The sequence below is a fragment of the Bacillus rossius genome, chromosome 5 (genome assembly GCF_032445375.1).
Source record: "Bacillus rossius redtenbacheri isolate Brsri chromosome 5, Brsri_v3, whole genome shotgun sequence".
NCBI lineage: Eukaryota > Metazoa > Arthropoda > Insecta > Phasmatodea > Bacillidae > Bacillus > Bacillus rossius.
The window spans coordinates 28451730-28473311 of record NC_086333.1 but is presented as its reverse complement, the minus strand read 5'-3'; the positions used below and the strand labels follow the sequence as shown (position 1 = coordinate 28473311).

Below are 21582 nucleotides of genomic sequence, written 5' to 3'. Positions count from 1 at the left end.
TATAATTCTTATGAATTTTTCACTATGTAACTATTGAATATTAATTTGTTAATTTTCACTCCGAATAATTCTACATGTAATCTGGTATTTGTGATGTCTGGGAAATATTCACAATAAAAGATGTTTTTGCTTTACTAATTACATCATGACCACTCAGTAGAAACATCTATTGAACAGTACCCCTTTTCCCCATAAAGTTCATGTCTGAATTCACCTTAAGCATTTGTCCCCAGAGTGACATCACAAGGGCTGTCCGAACTCGAAGTGAAGTATGCAAATAGATGAATATATGTAGGCCACTTCTCCCCAAATTCACGTTACAGAAACATTGCCATTTTGAAAAAAATGTTTTGTAGGTTATATTTAAGAGATTTTAAGACAAGTAAAATAATTTTCACTTTTTTTACATATTAAAAGTATGAATTAAAAAAAATTAATATTTAACACTGATATGTAAGTTTTAACAAATACATGCACATATATTGTTTTTCTAACTATAAACAAGGATATAATCATAAGTCAATTGCAGTAAATTCACATGACACTAATGAGAGGCCAACCATTAAACTCATTCGGTTTAATCTAGTACCTCACAAGGATAAGTTAACTATGCAAGGTCGCAAGTAAAAACTGAGAACTGAATTCAGAACTGCCTAAATTTAGCCTAAACAATTCAGAGTTCTATCTACCACTATCTTACCACATACAGCTTATGAAGATGGCACAATATGCTGATGGGAAAATGAAAATAGTTAAGGTGAAAATTTTTACAAGTACATATATTATTGTGTTCTGAACATATACTGTAAATGTACAATTGACACAGCAACACATACAAAGCACAAATACCAGGGTGTTTTTAATACTCCAAACATGCAATACAACAAACACATAAAAAGCAACCAAACCAGACATTTTCATTCCATTCAAAATACTTAAAATTCAAATTTTCCACATAATCCGGTTATTAATTTTTTTGAGGTAATGTAAATAACTGCATTTGGATGTATAGTTGAATTTCCCCATTATAATAATTTTTATTTTAATTTAAAACTTGATTAGCAATATACTAAACAAAATTGATATTTGTGATTTTTAAATAGAAAAATCTTATATGTTATATACCAAGGTCTTAAAAATTGTTGGAGATAAATTCAAAATAAAATGCCAGAATTTTTTTCTAAAATGGTAAAACTTGTCACTGGAAAAAAACTAAAAAAAAAAAACTACACTAACCAGAAAAGTTTAAAGTCACAAAAAAAAAATTTATAATATTTTTTTTTTCTCCAAAGAAGCACACAAGTAAATAAAATTTGATAGTCCACAGACAGCACAGATACTGATGGAAATGTTTTAAACAATACCAAGCACCAAATACATAACTGTCAAATTTTATTCTCATATTCGATGAAATGACACAAATTTACACACGTTACAAGTTTAGGACATTCATAAGACAAATGTGACTGATTTTTATAACTTGAACAAATAAAAAAATATGCCTGAAAATTAAGAATGCATAGAATAACTATGCATGTCACATAAATAAATGTTAACTAGCAATTGTTCACAATCCTGATTCATTTTACTTCCCAAATATTAAATTTTTACAAGAGTTGTGTAGCAGTACAAACACATTATGCAAGAGACCCAATTTTACAACCAGCATTACTTGCTGCATTGCTAAGGATATTGACCTTGCAACCATTAACTATGAGTTTTGTATAAAGAATAAACAAAAATTTTGGAATCATAAATGAAACAGAACTCAACATTTTTCTCCATTAATTCAAATCTTTTCACCCAATAAAATTGAAAAGGAATAAAAATATCCTAACCTAATTAAAGGTGTACTTTGACCCTGCTACCCACAAGTGCAATTCTAGTCCAGTTTCCATAATAGCTGGCTAATTATTTACAATATTACAAATACGAAAATTAAAACTTAATTTTGTGTGCATGCCATAAAAGGAAATTATTTAGCTCTAGAAAGAAAGTTACCGATGCAACTGAAACTTACAAGAAAATTACTTTAATTGAAAGACACAATCACTAACTGCAAAATAGATGACAATAAATCAGCTTGTAAGAATCCTTTAATAAAAATATCAAAACAAGTTACTTCCAGTTTGAAAGCCACAATCTACGTTTACAATACCAAACAGAAAGCTGCATCTGTCAACTTGGCAAATGTTCATTGACTACCAACAAAACTTAGAAGATATCCTGATTTTGGGACTGACATCTTCATTTTAATGATCTTGCTAACTTTTTTTATTTTTAAGCAGCATCTGTGCATTTAAAGTCTTTTTCAATCTGTGCATATAAAAATTGAATTATCTTCAATTTTTTTTTGTAAATCCTTTTTAACACAACCTGCTGTCTACAAGATCTCTCGTTACACAGTACAAAGTTTTTACATTGCTGCAAAGAGAAAATTGCATTACATTTTCTACAAACACAGGAATTAGATACAGAAAATGTTAAACGAGACAATTGGGGCACAACTTGGCATGCTTCATTTGAGAAACCAATCTACACAAGGATTTCACCAAAAAGGCACACACTACTAGTAGTTTCAAAAAATTTTTGCCAACATCAACAATAAGATGCCTCCCATTTAAAGGATACATTTTTCTATACCATTAAATTTAAGTGTCAATGAAAGGTAAAAAGAGAATTTTATATAATACCATAACTGTAACTTTCGAAGACTAGGTTAATATTGGGACAATATTTATTATAAAAAAAACCTCTTACAGAATGAATGATACACTTAGGTGTTGAGTTGAATGCAGCATCTGGTTACCACGGAAACACATTACAAAACTTGAACACTATTCATACAGAATATTGGACGTAGTAGACCAAAATAAAATTAATTTACAATCTTAGTTACAAAAATAAGAGTTTACAAATAAATATTTGACTTACTCAACTTATTATTGTTTTGACATAACTAGCATTAAAAATGAAAAACTAAAACTAAACAATTAAGTTTTTAAAGTTCCACTTTTTTCACCAAACCTATCTCAGGACTGGAAATTTGTTTCCAGTACAACACAGTAAATAGATTTTAAAATGTGAATATTTTAAAAGAAAAAAAATCTTACTTGCAAAAACTGTGGACACCACTACATGAAACACAGCTACTTTATTTACATACTTAATACATTCTAACAGACACAAGAAAGCCAACCCAAGTACATGAGCAAATACTGCAAACAAACACATTGATTTTTACAGCAGAGTACACAACAGATTAAGACAGTGAAATATGTGTGAATATTTTCAAAAGAAGTAATAGCCAATACTAAAAAAATGAGATTAAAAAAAAAATAACAGAAATTAGGCCTATTGCCCTATATAGCAAAGAAAATAAGTTCTTACAGTGTAGTTCTGAGAAAACTGTGCCTATGATATATATAGAAATATATATATATATAGAAATATATATATATATTTCTATATATATATAACAAACTATATATATATAAAACAAACTATATATATATAGTTTGTTCTCTCCCTCCAATAAATGGTGCCCTCTTTTATTCTTTTAAGTTTTCTGATCCTCTCTTAATACAGTTCATTCACTAAATTGAGTCATTGTTACTAATGGTTGCTGTACATCCAGATTCCAGTGACCCTTAATCTCACTTATGGATTTCCAAATGAACAAAACATTTACTTTCAAGTTGTAAGGACTTCCAGTTTATCTCCGTCCTAATTTTCCCAAATGTCACTGAAAACAGTGGATGTGGTGGCTTTACAAACACACTGAAGGTTATTTTGTGTTTCAGCTATAATTCAATACATTATAACCATTAACTCTTGATGCGACTAGTAAAATGACATTTTGTAAGCATAGGCCATTATCTTCCCACGGGTTTAAGGTGTGCCAACATAGTATGTGTTCAAAAAGGAAACAAATATTTTAGGATGTGAAATTTAATTTGTCAATTGAAATTGTTTTCAGTTACAATTAAGGAAGAAAATAAACTATTTCTCAAAATGAAAGAGATGTGAGAAAATAATTAATAAATATTGGGTAGGCATATAATATTTTTGGGCAAGAGAACAAAAAAATAACTAAACATCACAAATAATGCTGTTATGAACAGTTAAGTATGCAGTGAACTGAAGGAGCATTACCCAAACAACATTAATAATTGCTCTTGTATTCTGACCTTAATAAAAAATTTTTTTAACTTGAGACTTACAAAACAAGAGTAACATTAAATTTTTACTAAAAATACTTGATCTACATTCAAGGCTATGTTCAGAGTATTATGAAACTAAATAATAAGTTAAAAATTCATTAAAAACCCCAAATTAAAATATTAAATCCTCGCACACTATAAATTCTTATTATGTGAATGAAAGACCAGAGAAGAGACGTATGGGGATCCTGTTGTTAGTCTTTAATAGCCCATTCTCAATATAAAAAAAATGGGAGTGCCATCTGCAAGTTGAATGTCTATGGTTTCATTTAACATGCAAAATTAATGTCATCAATTCTGTTACTTATTAACATATATTCTAGAAATAATAATGTGGTATATGTCAAATGTCTTGTAGAAGTTCAGGTGTTTCCTGAAGCAACATTCACTTCTGTTAAGACCACACCATACAAAGTTCAAATAGAAACACAAATAACAATGCCTTTGAATACAAGGTTCTTACAGGTAAGGACCATTCAAGGGTCAGAGTCATAATAATTTTTTTATTGATTTGAGCTATAATTTTATGGTTTCTTTTCTTTATGAGTTAAAAGAATATACCCCATCCTAGGTAATTATTTTATATTTGTATTCAACTGTTACATGTGTACCATTTAAAATTAAAATAAAAAAACAATAAAGACCTAAAATAAGATCTGTTGCGTACTGCATTCAAGAGACAGGCAAATAAAATTTTAACGAAAAACTGAAATTAAGATTTTTTAAGACCTTCCATTCAAAGACTGTTAGAACTCTATGGACTTTAGAAAAATATGGCTCTCAAAATGCAGTAATGTACAAAATGTATTTTGAAAAAAATTAAACAGCTGTCATAAAAAACCCACAATCACAGTATACAAGGTTGGCTCCTCACTTGCTGATTATAAAATTATTGTTAAACAGCTACACAACTTCTTTGTTTGTATACAATTTATCTACAAATGTGTTATTTTAAGGAGTAGACACTACACAACAACTATCGTGCCTCTGTGCACACTCAATAAGAAATATTTCAGAAATTCGGAACAAAATGTTTTGGCATAGGTATATGCTGAACCAATGTAAATATAATAACCCAAATACAGCTTTCTTAAATTACTAAGTTAAACATTTAGATCTGACCAATTTATCTATTGTACTCCAACACCTTTCAAAGATAAGAAAATTGAAATTAATTTCAGAACAAAAATAATATATTTTGAACAGTAAAATAACAAATTAATGTTAAGTCTAAAAAAAACTATAAGAAAAACATTCCAGGGAAATATTCAGAACTATAATCCTATTCTTGCAAATTGTTCTACACGTGAATGGAATCCTAAAGTCACAGAAGGTTTCATGAATGGCAGACTCAGTAACAAAAGATCCAGGAAGAAGTTTGGATTTGATGATGTGTTTGGATTACCGCACTTACAGACACCTTGCTTGGCTGGAAAGATAACCAAGTGTTATTAACTACTCCACGAAGTTTGTCTGTTTGTGTAGTCCCTGTGTTCCACTCTATCACATCAGTCTTCATCTCCTTCCTCCCCCTCCTCCACCACCTCCCCCTCTGCCTCATCTTCTTCATCCTCCACCATCACATCCTCATCTTCTCCATCATCATCACCCTCCTCGTCCTCCTCCTCTTCCACCACAACAACGTTGGGGTCGTCATTCTCGTCCTCGTCGCTGCCTTCTTCCTCTCCCTCCACGCCGTTCTCCACCTCGATGTCGGGCACCAGGTAGTACTGCAGGGGGTTGGGCCACATGTCGTCCTTGATCACCTCTGCGATGTCGTCCGCCGACGGGTCTCCGTGGTCCGTGAACCAGCCGAAGAACGACTCCTGATGGGCGCCGCGCTTGCGCCCTTTCCCGGCAGATTCCCTCGCCTTCTTCGTCAGGTCGTTGCCTTCCTTCCACCGGATGGGAGTGCTCTGGGATGCTGGGTCCCCGGACGATCCCAGGTGGAATTCCTTCGTAAGCACGTCATTCTCAAAATATGGATTTGTGTCGAAATGGAAACTGATCCTGTATCCTGACTTGATGTCCTCGAATTCTTCAACTTCCAGCTTCGACAGGAAATGCAAGCAATCTTCGTCGTCCTCTTCTAGAATGGAAGAAATCTGAGGGTGGTTCACAAAGGCAGTGACCCAAAAGTTAGGTATTCTTTTTATGATATCATTTCTCTTTTCAAAGAAAGGTTTTCGAAGTTTGTTGTACTTCTGCTCCACTTTAAGGATCTCTTCGCTGGCTTTCTCGTTCAGGGCATCAATCTCGTTCTGACAGGCATCTATCTCTTCCAAGGCTTTCTGCGTCTCAACGTCGTAGTCTCTAGTCTCACTCTCTCCTGTGGCATTTCCACCTTCCACTTTCTTCACTTTCTTCGGTGTAGCTCCACTTGTAGCCATCGTGTCTTATCTATTCCTAGTAAATGCACTATAATTGGTAATAGGTAATGTTCAAGCAGGAACAGAATTTTAGCTGCCTGTGATAATAATGTTGAATTATTAAAATGCAAATCTTCACTGAATTTCTTATGAAAGGAAGCAGTTTAGTTGACCATCTGCAACAGAGGATATTGTGTAAAGACAAAAGTAGACTTGATATGTTTTGAGCACAGCAGGTAAAATTTTTTTATTTTATAACACATCTGCTCGACATTTTAACATTTTAGAAAGGCACTAGTATTATGACAATAAATCAAAGACAACCTACATACAAACACTCAGGTCAAACACCACAGCTTGTAACAATACACATATCTACAGTTTCCCACGCTACAGCTAAGTCAAAAACTGACAGAACTATGACGAAAAGCTGAGGTGTTGATTGTTTTGGTGCCACCTAATTATACTTACAGTTGGAAATTTTTAAACAATTTCCAGAAATTTTTACTATGAATACATAACATTGCCAAAATGTTATAATTTCATACACTGTGACCACCAAAAAGGAAAATCCCTAATCTAAAAGGAAAAACTCCTGACTTAAATAACCTGTAATAGAATATATTTTTAATACACACACACATAACAAAGTAACACTTTTAAATTATTGTAACTTATTTCAGTTAAGAAGGCATTAACTGGGCCATTGAGGAAAACCAAAGCCTGGTTCTGGGAATAAAAACATAAAACCACTTTTAATATTATATCATAACTAACAAGTAAAACATAGGCTATGTTTTAAATTCAATTTAGTATGTACAGCTGTTGAAATGAATGACTGTCTGAACTAAGTTAATTTCAAAATATTCAGATTAGTTGATGAGTCAGTACTTTAGACAGTAAAATTTCAGCGTGAAAATTATATATATATATATATATATATATATATATATATATATATATATATATATATATATATATATATATATATATATATATATATATATATATATATATATATATATAAAACTGTATGGCAATGCCTGTGTGTTTAATTTGGATTCACAAAAAAATCAAAAGCCTAACTAATAGCTTGAAAAATGTTTCAATGAACTCGGTATGTGCAGTTGGTTAGACATTTATAAAGACAATGCTTCTATATACACAATTAAATAAAAATGCTCACTGAATATATAAACAAATTATGTAATAGTTAATTTAGGTTCCAATAAACATTTACTTGTGAAATATTTCAGATTTTTTTTATCACAGATTGTTGAAGGGTATTTTTACGAATAAAACAATGTTCTTAAGTGAAAGGCCTACCATAGGTCATCATTATTAAATTGCTGACTAACTAAGGGGACGGTGAGAATTGCAAAAGGTTGAACAAAAATTGAAGCATTTTTATGCAGAGAATAGCTGCAATGTGACATTGAGAATTTAACTGCTCAATAAATATAAACAATTACTGATTTTATATACATATTTTTAAAAGGACTATGTATAGCATTAAATATACAAGCAATATATTCATTACAATGTAAAGAACTATAAATCAGAGCTGGAACAAATCGTAGTTTACCACAAATCTTGGTAAATATGTATTGTACGGATTAGCGCCAAAAAAAATCGTACAAATATGAAATAACTTTCATTATATGCTATCTTACGTCCTCTCTTCAGAACCGCCTGCGGAGATAAAAAATTCCAATTACTTTAGGAGATATCGAATTTTTTAATCTTCATTTTTTGGAGATTTTTTTTAAAAAAAATTTAAAAATCCGAAAATACCTTTATTCTGTGCTCTTAAACTTCCTCTTTTCATTAAACCCGGCTGAGATAAGAAATTCCAAATACTTTTGGAGATATCGAATTTTTTAATTTTCATCCTGTGCACTCGTGCGGCGATAACGGTTGCTTGTTTACAAGTATCATTTTTTTTTGCGATGTTCCCGAACGGAGAAACCTAAGATGCACATAAAGTTCTGCCATTCCCGATTACACCCGAACAATTCACCTTCGGCCAACCTCGGGTTTATTTATTAATATTTCTCTGTTTATTTTAATGTAGCTATACTAACCTAACTAACCGCCCAAATGGTTTTAAAGTTTTTTTTTAATGTAGCTAACCTATCCGACCACTTTTAATATTTCAATTCATTTTTCCTGCGCAAAAATAAATAAATCCCGAGGTTGGCCGAAGGTGAATATTCGGGTGTAATCGGGAATGGCAGAACTTTATGTGGATCTTAGGACTCTCACGCGAACGAATACATCATGTAAAAAGAAACTTACGTGAGTTTATTCTGTTCATCCTTTTTCCCGGTTTGTTAGGTCAGGTCAGCTACATTATAAATACTTTAAAACTAAACAACCAATAAAATTAATTTTATTATTTTTAATGTCTGTTCAGTTTCAAAGTATTTATAATGTAGCTGACCTGACCTAATCTACCTTTGTCCCATTTTGTTAGGTCAGGTCAGTTACATTATAAATACTTAAAACTATACAACATGTAAAATAAATTGATATTATTTTTAATTTCGGTTTATTTTGAAGTATTTATAATGTAACTAACCTTACCTAATGGAAAATTTCTGTTATTTAGACATTCACGCGCACACGGCAAAATATAAAATGGCGACGGTCAAATTATTACACACGTCTGGTATAGCAAAATAAGAACGGCCATATCTCCAAAAGTATTTGGAATTTTTTATCTCCGCAGGCGGTTCTGAAAAGAGGACGTAAGATAGCATATAATGAAAGTTATTTCATATTTGTACGATTTTTTTTGGCGCTAATCTGTAGAATACATATTTACCCAAATCTTTCCAAAAAAAACCTGACAACACAATTTCCTACCATACAAACAGTAACTTATGGGTAACATGATTATGCAATTATAAGTATTTTCTTCTTCTTTTAACTGCATGATGTATGACAAAGAACTCGACACAGAACTCTGTGAGTTAAAACCAAATGGATAGTGCTATATGACAGTATGGTGGACATAGAGAAATGTAACTCAATTGCTGTTTGCATGTCTATGACCTATGATTTTTTCTTTACTCATGGCGATCAATTGAACGGTTTAGAAGTTAATGCGCTGTAGCATCATCAAGAGGCAATTTATAGCAAAATGGATATCGCGAAAACATTCTCAGTGTTAAAATATCTATGCACACAAATTTTCATGGTGATTGATTGAACTGTATAGGAGTTGATGTGCTGCAGCACCATCTAGCAGCAAGTTAAAAAAAAGTTTCCACTGAAAAAAAAAAACTTCTATGTGCCAACTTTTATGGTGATTGGTCAAATGGTGTAGGAGTTTATCAATTTCATACATGCCAACACTATTTTATACGTTCTTTAAATGATTTATGCCATGGGGAATTTTGAATTAATGCACTTTTTCGGACATACGCCATTGATGTTTTGCAGTTTGTCATTGAAAAAAAAAATATATATAAAGATTAAAAAATTCACAGAAATTAAGACTGATTCAGTTAGTCGATTCAGTCTTGTTTTCTGTGAATATATCTTCATATTTTTTTATTTATGTTTTTGATTTTTAGAATTTTTCCATGACAAACAGTGCAAAACTAACCAACCTCTAAGCTTCGTTGGGTGACCAAAAATAAATGTAATTGTTCTGCGTGTAAATAGTCACTCCGAATTTTTTTTTTGGTCTATGTATTGTTATGTTATGACTATGTGAAGAATAAACGAAATTCCAGAAATGAAATAAGGTTTTCGTCGTTGACTTATAGATTAAAATGGCGTGAATTTTTTTCTCTATTTGTTTCCATGCAAGGATTTAAATTGTTTCGGGAAATAAGTTTTGGACTAACATTTAACCTAAGCAATTTTCTCGTATCGTTGCATCTAAAAATAAAAAACTTCAAATCAAACACGGCTTGCACATTAATTATTTATTTAGTAAGTCTCCAGTATTGAGTTTACAGGTTTTGAAATAAAACTTTTATGAATATGAAAATTCATTTCACATTACCCCACAACAAAACCAGAAATGCACGGGGTCTCGTACACACACAATTTTAAAATCTCTATTGGGCAATTGCAGGGGTCACGTCTGGCCGGTATTAAAACCACACAAATGTCAAATTAAAAATCTAAAATATTATTTACTCAGGGCATAAAACCAGCTTTTAAACTCATTATTAGGGCAAGCATTTTACGCAAAAAATTTGGAACACAGATCAGACAGCTACAAGGTATACTCCCTCCAATGGTTTCTTCCTCGTGATTGGCGGCCATCTGCAAGAGAAGACCGAGCTACTGAGGACAAGTTTGCTTCCGCACTAGATTACTGTGATTGGTATTGCAACAGACATGTACCATATGTACTACATGTACTCTACCATTTGCATGCCCCTACTAATTTTTAACGAACAATTAACTACAAAACACAGGTCAGATGTTCTTAATTATGTCAAGATAGAGGTTATTTTGTACGAGATTCCATTTGGCAACCTAAGGTGCACAATGGACATAGAAATATATCGCCCCAACAAAAATATTTTAACATAACTGAAGTGTTTATTTAGTGAGAATAAAGTTGTGCCAACAATAATTATAAAACACATAAAACAAATCCTTTCAGATTGTCAGAGTAACAGTTCGAGTAAATTAAATTTTTTGGAGCTTCAGAAGTAATCCGACAAATTATTTTGTGAAAGAAAGCGTGTATTTAGCTTAATATCTTAGGTCCCCCTTATGTCTATGACAGTATAAAGCAGAAAGAGCACCCCAAACCTATCTGGTGATTGGTAATGTAATTGGTACTGCTTAATTCTATTTTATGATAAATCAATTGCATTCAAAATATCAATACTGGTTAGCAAAGAACACCGTGAAAATTGTTGGTTAACCACAAGAACAGCACAACACAAAAACTAATATGCTACGAACTAATTTTTTGTTCTCTGAAATGTTAGTGAGCACTCAATATACATAATATCCAGCCCATAACCCGTGAAGAATAAACCGCAATCTTTTGAGCTTACTTCCAAGATAAAGGAAACGAGAAAATTCCTTTCAGCTTGTCCATAAGTATATGAGCAGAAGTTTATTTTATAAACTTGATCTACTAATGTTTTGAAGCACATTTTGGTAAAATATTTATTTTAATCGCTTCCACTTAAAGTAATTTAAGAAAATCTTTTACTCTAGCCTTTTATGAAAATGATAATACTTGGTAAATACAGGTTGGCAAACTAGCATTTAACTTGAGACCTAGATAACATTATATCTTTCTTTTGTTATACATTACATCAAACTAATATTACAACATAATTATTTTTTGCTCTATTTATGTTTTATGAAGGATTTATTAACAGATTAAACTATACAATTTAAAAAACCTCATATCTTTTCCATTTGATACTAATAAATATGAAAAAAATATTTTTAACATTTACAGTTACATGTCCACCTGTTATGTAATATCTCTCCTGTATCAACTATTTAAATTATTTTGTATCATATAAAACTTAGAATATAAGCATTTTGTGAGTATTTTAAAATAATTTTTATAATGGTAAATATTTGTTGTTTACGACTATCTCTATACATCCGCAAGAGTAAAAAATAAATTTAAATAAACCAATGATTGACCAATTGATTAAATTCAAATTCAGCGAACCTGAAAACTGAAAATTTCAATTACATTACTTTATAATGTTAATTGTCTCAAAGAAGTAAAGCTTAATCTATGTCCATAATTTTTTTTCTTTCTTCCTTATGTGTAACACATAATCATGTTTTCTGATACTCATAATCAAATCCAGCAAGGGTGAATCTATATGAAGTAATCAAAATTATCAGCTTCCATAATGTGTTTATTGTTTCTAGACACATTATCTCTACCCCAAGTATAGAATGCTACATTTGAAAAGACTCATACATTACTTATACATATTAATTAACATCACTCTAGTAGCAAATTCTTAAAATACTGGTCGAGATTTTTGCACGTGGTAGTTGTGACAACAGAATTATAAGCATGTGCTAGATAAACTGTTCAGCTAAGATTTTCTATGTTTTCTTTAGAAATCATCTACCAAACTACTGTATTTCCTTTCTGTGGTGCATGCTGGTTGGTTTATTTTGAATGGAATTGTTTGAAAACTAATACATACGCTGACCCCTTAGCAAATGTTTAATAGTCAGTTAAAATCTATGCATGCTTTTAGAATAACAATGTCACTTAAAGTAGCAGACATAGTAAACAAAAAATTTTAACGTTGGTTTGCTGAAACCCTATAATTCACTGTGCATCACAGCCACAGAAGCGTGGTTAGTTACTTGTCTTTCTCATTGTGCCACTACTAATTATTACTAATAAAAATCTACATGTTTTAATGTGAATATTTAAAACTTAAAAGTCATCATTATTGCTCCTAACGATTTTTAAAACATTTATGTAAACCAATGTATTATCATCAAATACAAACTTTCATGTTCTTATCACAACATTAGTTTTGCCAAATTATATAATTAAAATATTTGCATCTATTAAAAAAATTGTTTTAATAATAGAACACCCGCTGTTTTTAAATATGGCGGGAAGATCCAAGTACCACTTGTAAATTTATAATTTTAAGCTAGGTGTTCTTTGTGTTGTAAGTATGACTTAATTCTTTAAAATTTTAAAAGGTTTGTATTTGTTTAAAGTTTTTGTGTTAACGTCACTTAAACTTTGTCTTTGGTGTTTGAATATCCCGAGGAAACAACACCAATAAGTGTTTCCGTCTAACCACAGACATGTTATCGTTCATTAACACCAAGCAGTAGCAAATTTTTCCTAGGCCCTTTATAATCATGGAGGTCTCGTCATCACAAATATTTCTGTGAGAAACTCTGCTAATTGATAAACTTAATCTCCCATGTTTTTGTAGCAACCCTTCATTTCAACAAACAAAATAAAATATTTGTTTCCCATCATCTATACATTTACCAGATAACCAAGTTTAGCCTAATTAATTACTTTCCAAACACATTTGGAAGTAATACTTCAAAAATTCATGCCCGACACATACACAAACATACATACCCCTATGTGTACAAAATTCCACTATTCAACATATTTGGATGAAGGCATACGTGTAACCTATACACATGTTTATAAATATTAACGTACTACAGATATATAAATAACATACTATAAATATTAACGTACACTCGTATCCCATACAAATACAAACATGAGTTCATGAGAACATTTTACTATCAGATGACTATTAAATTAATGATGATGAATATCATGATGATGATATCCTTAGCTGAATTGTGAACTTGGCAACATCAGTTTAGGGCGTGGTTGGAAACCGCTAAAACACCTAAGGTTTTCTTGATAAGGTGATCCTGCGATTGCCTTAGGTGGCACATGAATTATAGGATATAACACCAAATCTCAATCGAAAACATTTTCAAATCGGGCAGTAAGCAAACTGGGATGTTCTAACCACAGACCAAACGACTGAATAAACAAACATACATATACGTACTCACACCTACATTACACACACAATATACCTATGCATGAGAACATATTTTAAAACAAATATACATTAAAATATACCTACATATACATAACTGCATTTTTCATTAAGCTGTCGTAAAATTGTACTAAAACGCAAGCAAATATTTATTTCACCCGTACTGTAAATAAAATACACTTCCTGAAATTCTTCCCGGACTTGATGGCCAGATTCTGCCGAACTAATTGATGAATCTGGCTGGATTTCTTCCAAACCACCTGCATTTTCATGCAACAATCGCTGAGCAGCTTGGTATTGTTTTATTGCTTATGACATGTTTCTTTTAGTTTTTAAATATCGTTTGCCATTCCTTAATTTCTGGGGAGCCATTGTTGCAAGAAAAATCAGTGAATGTAAAACGGTACGATTTATTTCACAAGACTGACAAAGCCTGCATCTAAAACCAGCACATGTTTGTATTAAACTAGCGACCCACGTATTGGCATTTGTACACCACGCGAACGCGACAGTCAGGTAGGCGAAGCCAGCTCGGGGTGGAGGGTAGCAGCGGTCTGGCAACCCTGTGGCTGGCTGGCAGCCAGGCTGTTTAACTGCTCGCTCTGGGGGCAGGGTAGGGGGGTGGGGTCGGAAAGCTAATGCTCAGCCAGACTTCACTGCGCCAAGTGAGTAGCAGGTTGCATCTGATATATTTTGGAATTCCAGGCACCAAGAAAACTTGCATTCACATCTTAGTTTGGATCTGTATTACTATTAAGAATATCACACTTTACCTACATTGTTTTTTTTTATAAAAGTATATGGTTGTAGGTATGTATTTCAAGTTTATATTGATTTTTAATGTAAGTGAATTTTTGCAGTTTTTATATTAAAGTGAAATTAGCTGATTTTATGACTGTGCACAAATAATACTGGTCAATTTTTAAAATTTTTAAACTATGTCATTAAATAGTTCAAGTATAAGACTTGCACTAAATCAAAACTTAGCAAATTTCATCAAGTATTTTTCGAGATCCATATTGCAATAAATGCTACAAAACTAAACTTTGAGCTCGTGTGGCTAACAAATAACCAGTTTTAGAGACAATTCTTCACTTATGGAAATTTGTTTACCTATATGAAAACATTATTTAAACACTAAAATCAGGAATAAATTTTTTTGGGTCAAACAGCCTTAATACAATTTTATAGAGTTTAAATAATTTTAGATGCATGTGTGAATTTTTTTTACTTTTTCCTTCATTTAATAAATTTTTTAATTTTTAATTAGGATAATGTAAGGCTTACCCAAGGACACATAATCTTTTCCCCCCCAAAGATTTGCCTACTCACTTCGCTGTTAATATTAATTCCGCTACAACACACCTGTTTCACGTGGTAGAGTTATCTCAGGTTTTGGATTAGGTTGATAGCACCATCTTTTCTTCAACAAGTTTTTTTTTGCTTTCCTCGCCATATAGTTACCAATACCAAATTCACATTCCATTCTTGCACAAGACCAACTGGTTGGTAAAATTGTTAAATCTAAAGTTTTCCACTCTTGCTAGGTGTTGCAAATTTTATCTTTTAGCAGATTAAGAATTTCTGTCTGAGAGTTGTCTGGTGGATTCTTGTTATCATATTCTATGTTGCCAGCTTGGAAAAGTTTCATTAAATCTTAAATCAATTTTGTCAAGTTTTTCATTGCAGTATTTATTATTTGATTTACATTTTATTTTAACAACAGGCAATTCTACTATTGATGTCAATGCATTTAAAAAACCTATACCTGATTCTATATCCATATACTCAGGATCAGTTTTACTGAAGCCTAGTTTTGTATTTACATTTTTAGTCAATCGTTCATTATGAATATTTGTATCCATACTTGCCAGCTTTTGAAATTCCCAATCCAGTAGAAATTTTAAATGATTAATTATAGCGTAAACCAAACACGGCAATTTGGATACTCCATGATTAAACATAACAAATAACCAAATACTGTATATTTTACACTACCTAACAAAAAAGTACATACAGCTATTAAATTACCTAAAAATCTGCATTGTAATATTGTGAATTTCATATTTCACACACATCTGATATAGAAGTTTACACAATATTGCACCCATCATCAGCTGCACTCAATTCATGTTCTTATCTAGATATGTAATTAAATATAGGCCTACAAACTTATTTACAACACTTTCGAACTAACTTTTTTTTCTTAAGGGAAATGCTTCAGTGATGCTGTAAATTTCTCAGAAAACTTCTGATCTGGATTTAATTACAGAAATGCTTTCAAGAGAGTTATTAATTTGACAACTGGGATCTGAACTTGGTCCTATTTTTCTTGACCAAACTAAACAAACACTCACTTCTAATGACAGCATTGTCCACGCTTTCAGTTTTCACAAAATGATTCTGAATTTTCGTATTTTCTTCGCCACTTTTCATGTTATTGTTGTGTTTGGTGGTTTTGCCATGATTTCTAATGTCGTTTTTTCCGCCGTGTGCAATGTTTACGTCGCAACGACAAACCTTACAGAAGGCATACGTATTATCTTTATCAGACTTGATAATATACGGAAACTCTTGCATATACACGTCTCTGAATGCCTGCGAGCACTGCTTGGTTTTTCCGCTCATATTGAAAAACAATACAATCGTACTGATGCCACAAATGCAATTACAATACACGCATCTCTAAATAATTATTTACGTAGCACTACGCATTTCGTTTAATGCAAGCTAAATAAAAAAATAATTATATAACCGTATTCAAACCACAACACTTTCTTCCGCGCTAAAATACTCAAAGACTGCTAAAAAATACATGCCCAAAAGCCAGAGCCCAAAGATAAACATAACATAAACTACGCGATGATTGGCTTGTAGCAACCAGTGAAGAAACAATTGACACGGATGTATTTTATTTGACCTTGATATCCCGTCGCTGATACGATACCAAAATCTTACAAACGTATTTTAATACCGTAAAAATGTCGGAAAACCAGTTAAATAACTGATATGGCCGTACAATCGTACAATAACATGATTTTCCGTACATTTTACGGGTAAATCGTACAATTTGGCCAGTATGTGTATCACTTTCTGAACTTGAGTATGATTGTTTCTTATTTAACTAAAAGCGGCAAGAAGTGCAAATTTTCATTCCGTCTTCAATAACATAATTTAGCTTTGCGACATTCCTAAGGATTTTAGTTACACAATGTTTGTCTATTAAATGGATTGCTACAATATTTACCCCATGGTTTATCCATTTGTATCTTATGAACTTGCACAGAGCAGTTGTTCACTCAGAGACAACTCACAACACAATGACTTACGACAAAAAGCCCTAGTAGGAGGAAGCTGACTAAGGGTTGCAAGTTCAGACAGGAAATAAACACGTCACTGCTTGAGCAACTCCTGTTAGGTTCAGAAGTTATATTTACCAAAGAAACTATTATCACCCTATTCAGACCTAACTTTTCTTACGTAAATTATGGAATAATGGAGAATCAACTTTAAGTTTCCATAAAAAAATTATCTAAGTTTTTAATGATGTAACAGGTCATGATTAGCACAAGTTACACACACATCAATTTTCATAAATAATCATTTCAATTTGATACCATTAGAATACCATCATAAAACTTTGTACACAACTTAATAAAGAGGTTTGGCAGAGAAAATATATATACTACAACAAAATTAAAAATTCAAATTTTGTTTTTTTTATAAAAAAAACTTTTTTGGGCTCTACTGGAAAAAAAAAAAAAAAAAGTGATGTGACACATTAAGTGTTTTGAGTTTTTAATTTGAAAGCCATTAGAGAACGGTACAAATTTGAGCTCTCTAGAACAAACAGTTTTAGTTACATGATTTTAAATATTTCAAAATTTTCCTACAAAACTGTAATTTTTTAAATTCTCAAACATTTATAGTTCAAAAATAAAATGTATAAAATATTTAAACTTAGTATTTTTGGTCTTACTGATGAGTAGAACACAATCAACAAATATGATACATTTCAAAAACCACAAGTTTAAAATAATTACAGTATTTTATTGGTTGATTAGATATGGAATGCCCCGTAACTGTATATCAATATTATTCTATTGTTATGCTTCCATTTTCTATTTTATACACATCTCTAAGAAGTAGGCTAATATATGTGCTTCATGATACGGTTGTCTCCAAGGTTTGTCTTTGGTGTTGCAGTCATGAATGAGTAATTAGCATAAATAAATAAGTAAATAAATAAATAAATATATATATATACATATATACACACACACAAACATTCATACATACATATATCTTTACATCGCGATATGGTAGGGATATTGATTAAGCAGTCAAGGCTGTGCTTAAGTAATTACGACCTATACGTTCTTTGGTAAATATGTAGTGTACGGATTAGCGCCAAAAAAAATCGTAAAAATATGAGATAACTTTCATTATATGCTCTTTTATGTCCTCTTTTCATAACCGCCTACGGAGATAAGAAATTCCAAATACTTTAGGAGATATCCAATTTTTTAATTATCATATTTGGGCAAAATTTGTTAAAAAAAAATTTTAAATTCCGAAAATACTTTTATTCTGTGCTCTTTAACTTCCTCTTTTCATTAAACCTGACGGAGATAAGAAATTCCAAATACTTTAGGAGATATTACATTTTTTTAATTTTCATCCTGTGCACTTGTGCGGCGTTCGTTGTTGCTTGTTTTCAAGTATGATTTTTTTTTTGAGACGTACGTTAAACCTAAGATGCACATAAAGTTCTGCCATTCCCGATTACACCCGAACAATTCACCTTCGGCCAACCTCGGGTTTATTTATTAATATTTATATTTCTCAACCTGTTTATTTTAATGTAGCTAACCTAACCGACCACTTCTAATATTTGAATTCATTTTTCCTGCGCAAAAATAAAACAAATCCCGAAGTTGGCTGAAGGTGAATTGTTCGGGTGTAATCGGGAATGGCAGAACTTTATGTGTATCTTAGGTCTCCCATGTAAACGACTACATCATGTAAAAAGAAAATTACGTGAGTTCCGTCGGTGGTCGTCTGTTCATCCTTTGTCCCGGTTTGTTAGGTCAGGTCAGCTACATTATAAATACTTTAAAACTAAAGAACCATTAAAATTAATTTTATTATTTTTAATTTCCGTTCAGTTTCAAAGTATTTATAATGTAGCTGACCTGACCTAATCTACCTTTGTCCCGTTTTGTTAGGTCAGGTCAGTTACATTATAAATACTTAAAACTATACAAGTAAAATTAATTGATATTATTTTTAATTTCCGTTTATTTTGAAGTATTTATAATGTAACTAACCTTACCTAATGGAAAATTTCTGTTATTTAGGCATTCACGCGCACACGGCAAAATATAAAATGGCGATGGTCGAATGATTACGTACGTCTTGTATTGCAAAATAAGAACGGCGATATCTCCAAAAGTAATTGGAATTTTTTATCTCCGCAGGCGGTTATGAAAAGAGGACGTAAAAGAGCATATAATGAAAGTTATTTCATATTTTTACGATTTTTTTTGGCGCTAATCCGTACACTACATATTTACCCGTTCTTTCATTATTAGTGTGGGAACAAGGGTTTTGGAGTGGGAATATTCACATGCTTGGTTTGCAAAAAATACTGTTGTTGAAAAATATAAATTAGTGTATAGAATATATTAAAAATGTGGTATTGCAAAATATAGTAAACCGGGAGGGATTACTGTATATAATACGATACCGTTGGAAAAGTATATTCAATATGGTGTTCTATAATTTAATAGATACAATTGAAGTATAGAACATAACGTGGGAAATATTAATTTGGTATTGTCCTATACTATATTAGGTAGTATAGAACAGGATACCTTGGGAACTATTACTTCGGTATCAAGAATGTGGTTTGTGAAAAACAAGCATGTGAATAATACCTGCCCAAATCCCACATATTTCTGGACTTTTTCTCTCAGAATGTAGGGGTGGCAATGACGTAGCGCCGTCATGTCGGTGATGTCCTGAACATTGTTATGGTATCGAGATCTAGACTACTCTCGTACATCAAACATTAGTGGTACAGAAATTTTCAATTTTAGGAATTAATTAATTTAATGGAAAAGTCACTCTCGTCACAACTTAACTAAAAGTTTTCATCAGTTTGGTATCAAACAAGGTAATTAACACAACAAAACATTTTGTAGTAATGTAAAATGACTACACCAATTATCATATCCGTTAGAAACCGATGCATGTTTATAATTCAAAATATATCTATAAAAATATACTCGAGGATAAGTATTTAAAACAAATGTTATATTCAACAGCCAACATCAATTCACCCGCCAATTCACCACGTGACAATATACATTTTCTCGAATACAAGAAATAAATGATCGCAGGACGAACAGAAAATGTGTTCATAAATTACGCATATAATATAACAAAAATAAGTACACACGCAAAGAATAGTTTTACAGGCACCAAAAACCATTTACAACGCTGACAAACCACATAAGAAAGGAAAACAATTCCAAAAGCACGCCGGTAAATGTTAGGATACAAAACATAAACACTAAAAATATACACACACCATTCCCTCCAATTAAAATCTATAATTAAGTTTCTTTCTTAGATTCTTACCTTTACATCTGTATTTGCTTCGATCAGCACGAAATATTAAGCTTTTTCACAGATACAATTTGCCTACAAAACACTTCCATTACCATTTATTTAAAGCAGGATGACCAATAAGAGAAACACAATAAGTTCATCACAACCGTTTAAAATATTTTTAATGATATGAAACAAAGAAACAAATAATAGTATAAACATCAATATATTTAACAGTTTTTATGTTACGATATTTCAAAAGCTCTTCAAACCCTAAATATGCAAAAGTCAACCCGTAGAATCTATAATTTTAAATTGAGTGAAATGGCTACTCTGCAATTCACCATACTAGTTTTTTAGGAGGGAAGAGGGAAGCTGGCTTCGCAGGGACTCCGGAAGGAAACGAAGGCGGTGTTGTCTTTTAATTCCAAGTTGCCAAACACCTTAGAGAACCGTAAACACTTAAATGTTTTTGTAATAATTTAATACGGAGACCGAAGCCATAGTGTAAATAGTGATGTATTAAAATACTGAGTTATTTTTAACGTAATGGAGATTTCTAGTACGTTGACATTGCTTTATTAACATTAATAAATTCAACGGATACACGTATTATTTATAGTTTTTGTTTGGCGGCAACACTGATTAGTAATCGTAAATTTACTGCAAGCTTGGGCGCAGCTGTCGTTTTAACTGTTGTATTTTTGTTCGTTTTAATGCTTTGACTGGAATTGATAAAAAGTGTACCTTGAAATGGATATTGGCGAACTTTTGTCATATAAGGTTTAGAGAAATGTTTTTTTTCCCTTAAATTATAAAAAGTTCACTTATCATGTTATGTTACTTTTA

General features: G+C 31.7%; 2 protein-coding genes across 4 annotated transcripts in view; one reads left to right on the top strand and one right to left on the bottom strand.

Moving 5' to 3' along the window:
• Window positions 1-764: 764 nt before the first annotated feature.
• Window positions 765-21129, bottom strand: LOC134531672 (protein SET). Its single transcript, XM_063367461.1, has 2 exons — window positions 20764-21129; window positions 765-6768 (listed from the first exon to the last, which is right to left on the bottom strand). The coding sequence occupies exon 2, from the start codon at window positions 6611-6613 to the stop codon at window positions 5732-5734; it is 882 nt and encodes a 293-aa protein (XP_063223531.1). The 5' UTR covers window positions 6614-6768; window positions 20764-21129; the 3' UTR covers window positions 765-5731.
• Window positions 21122-21582, top strand: part of LOC134531671 (beta-catenin-like protein 1) — a 95518-nt gene continuing 95057 nt past the window's right edge. Inside the window, exon 1 of one of the 3 annotated variants that reach the window (XM_063367458.1) lies at window positions 21122-21187. Coding sequence is in view for 1 of the 3 variants with exons in the window: in XM_063367457.1 (XP_063223527.1) it covers window positions 21487-21516 (30 nt within the window). In the remaining 2 variants the exon portion in view is untranslated. Of the gene's footprint in view, window positions 21517-21582 lie in introns of all 3 variants that reach the window. The other 2 variants (XM_063367457.1, XM_063367459.1) reach the window with 2 other exon arrangements.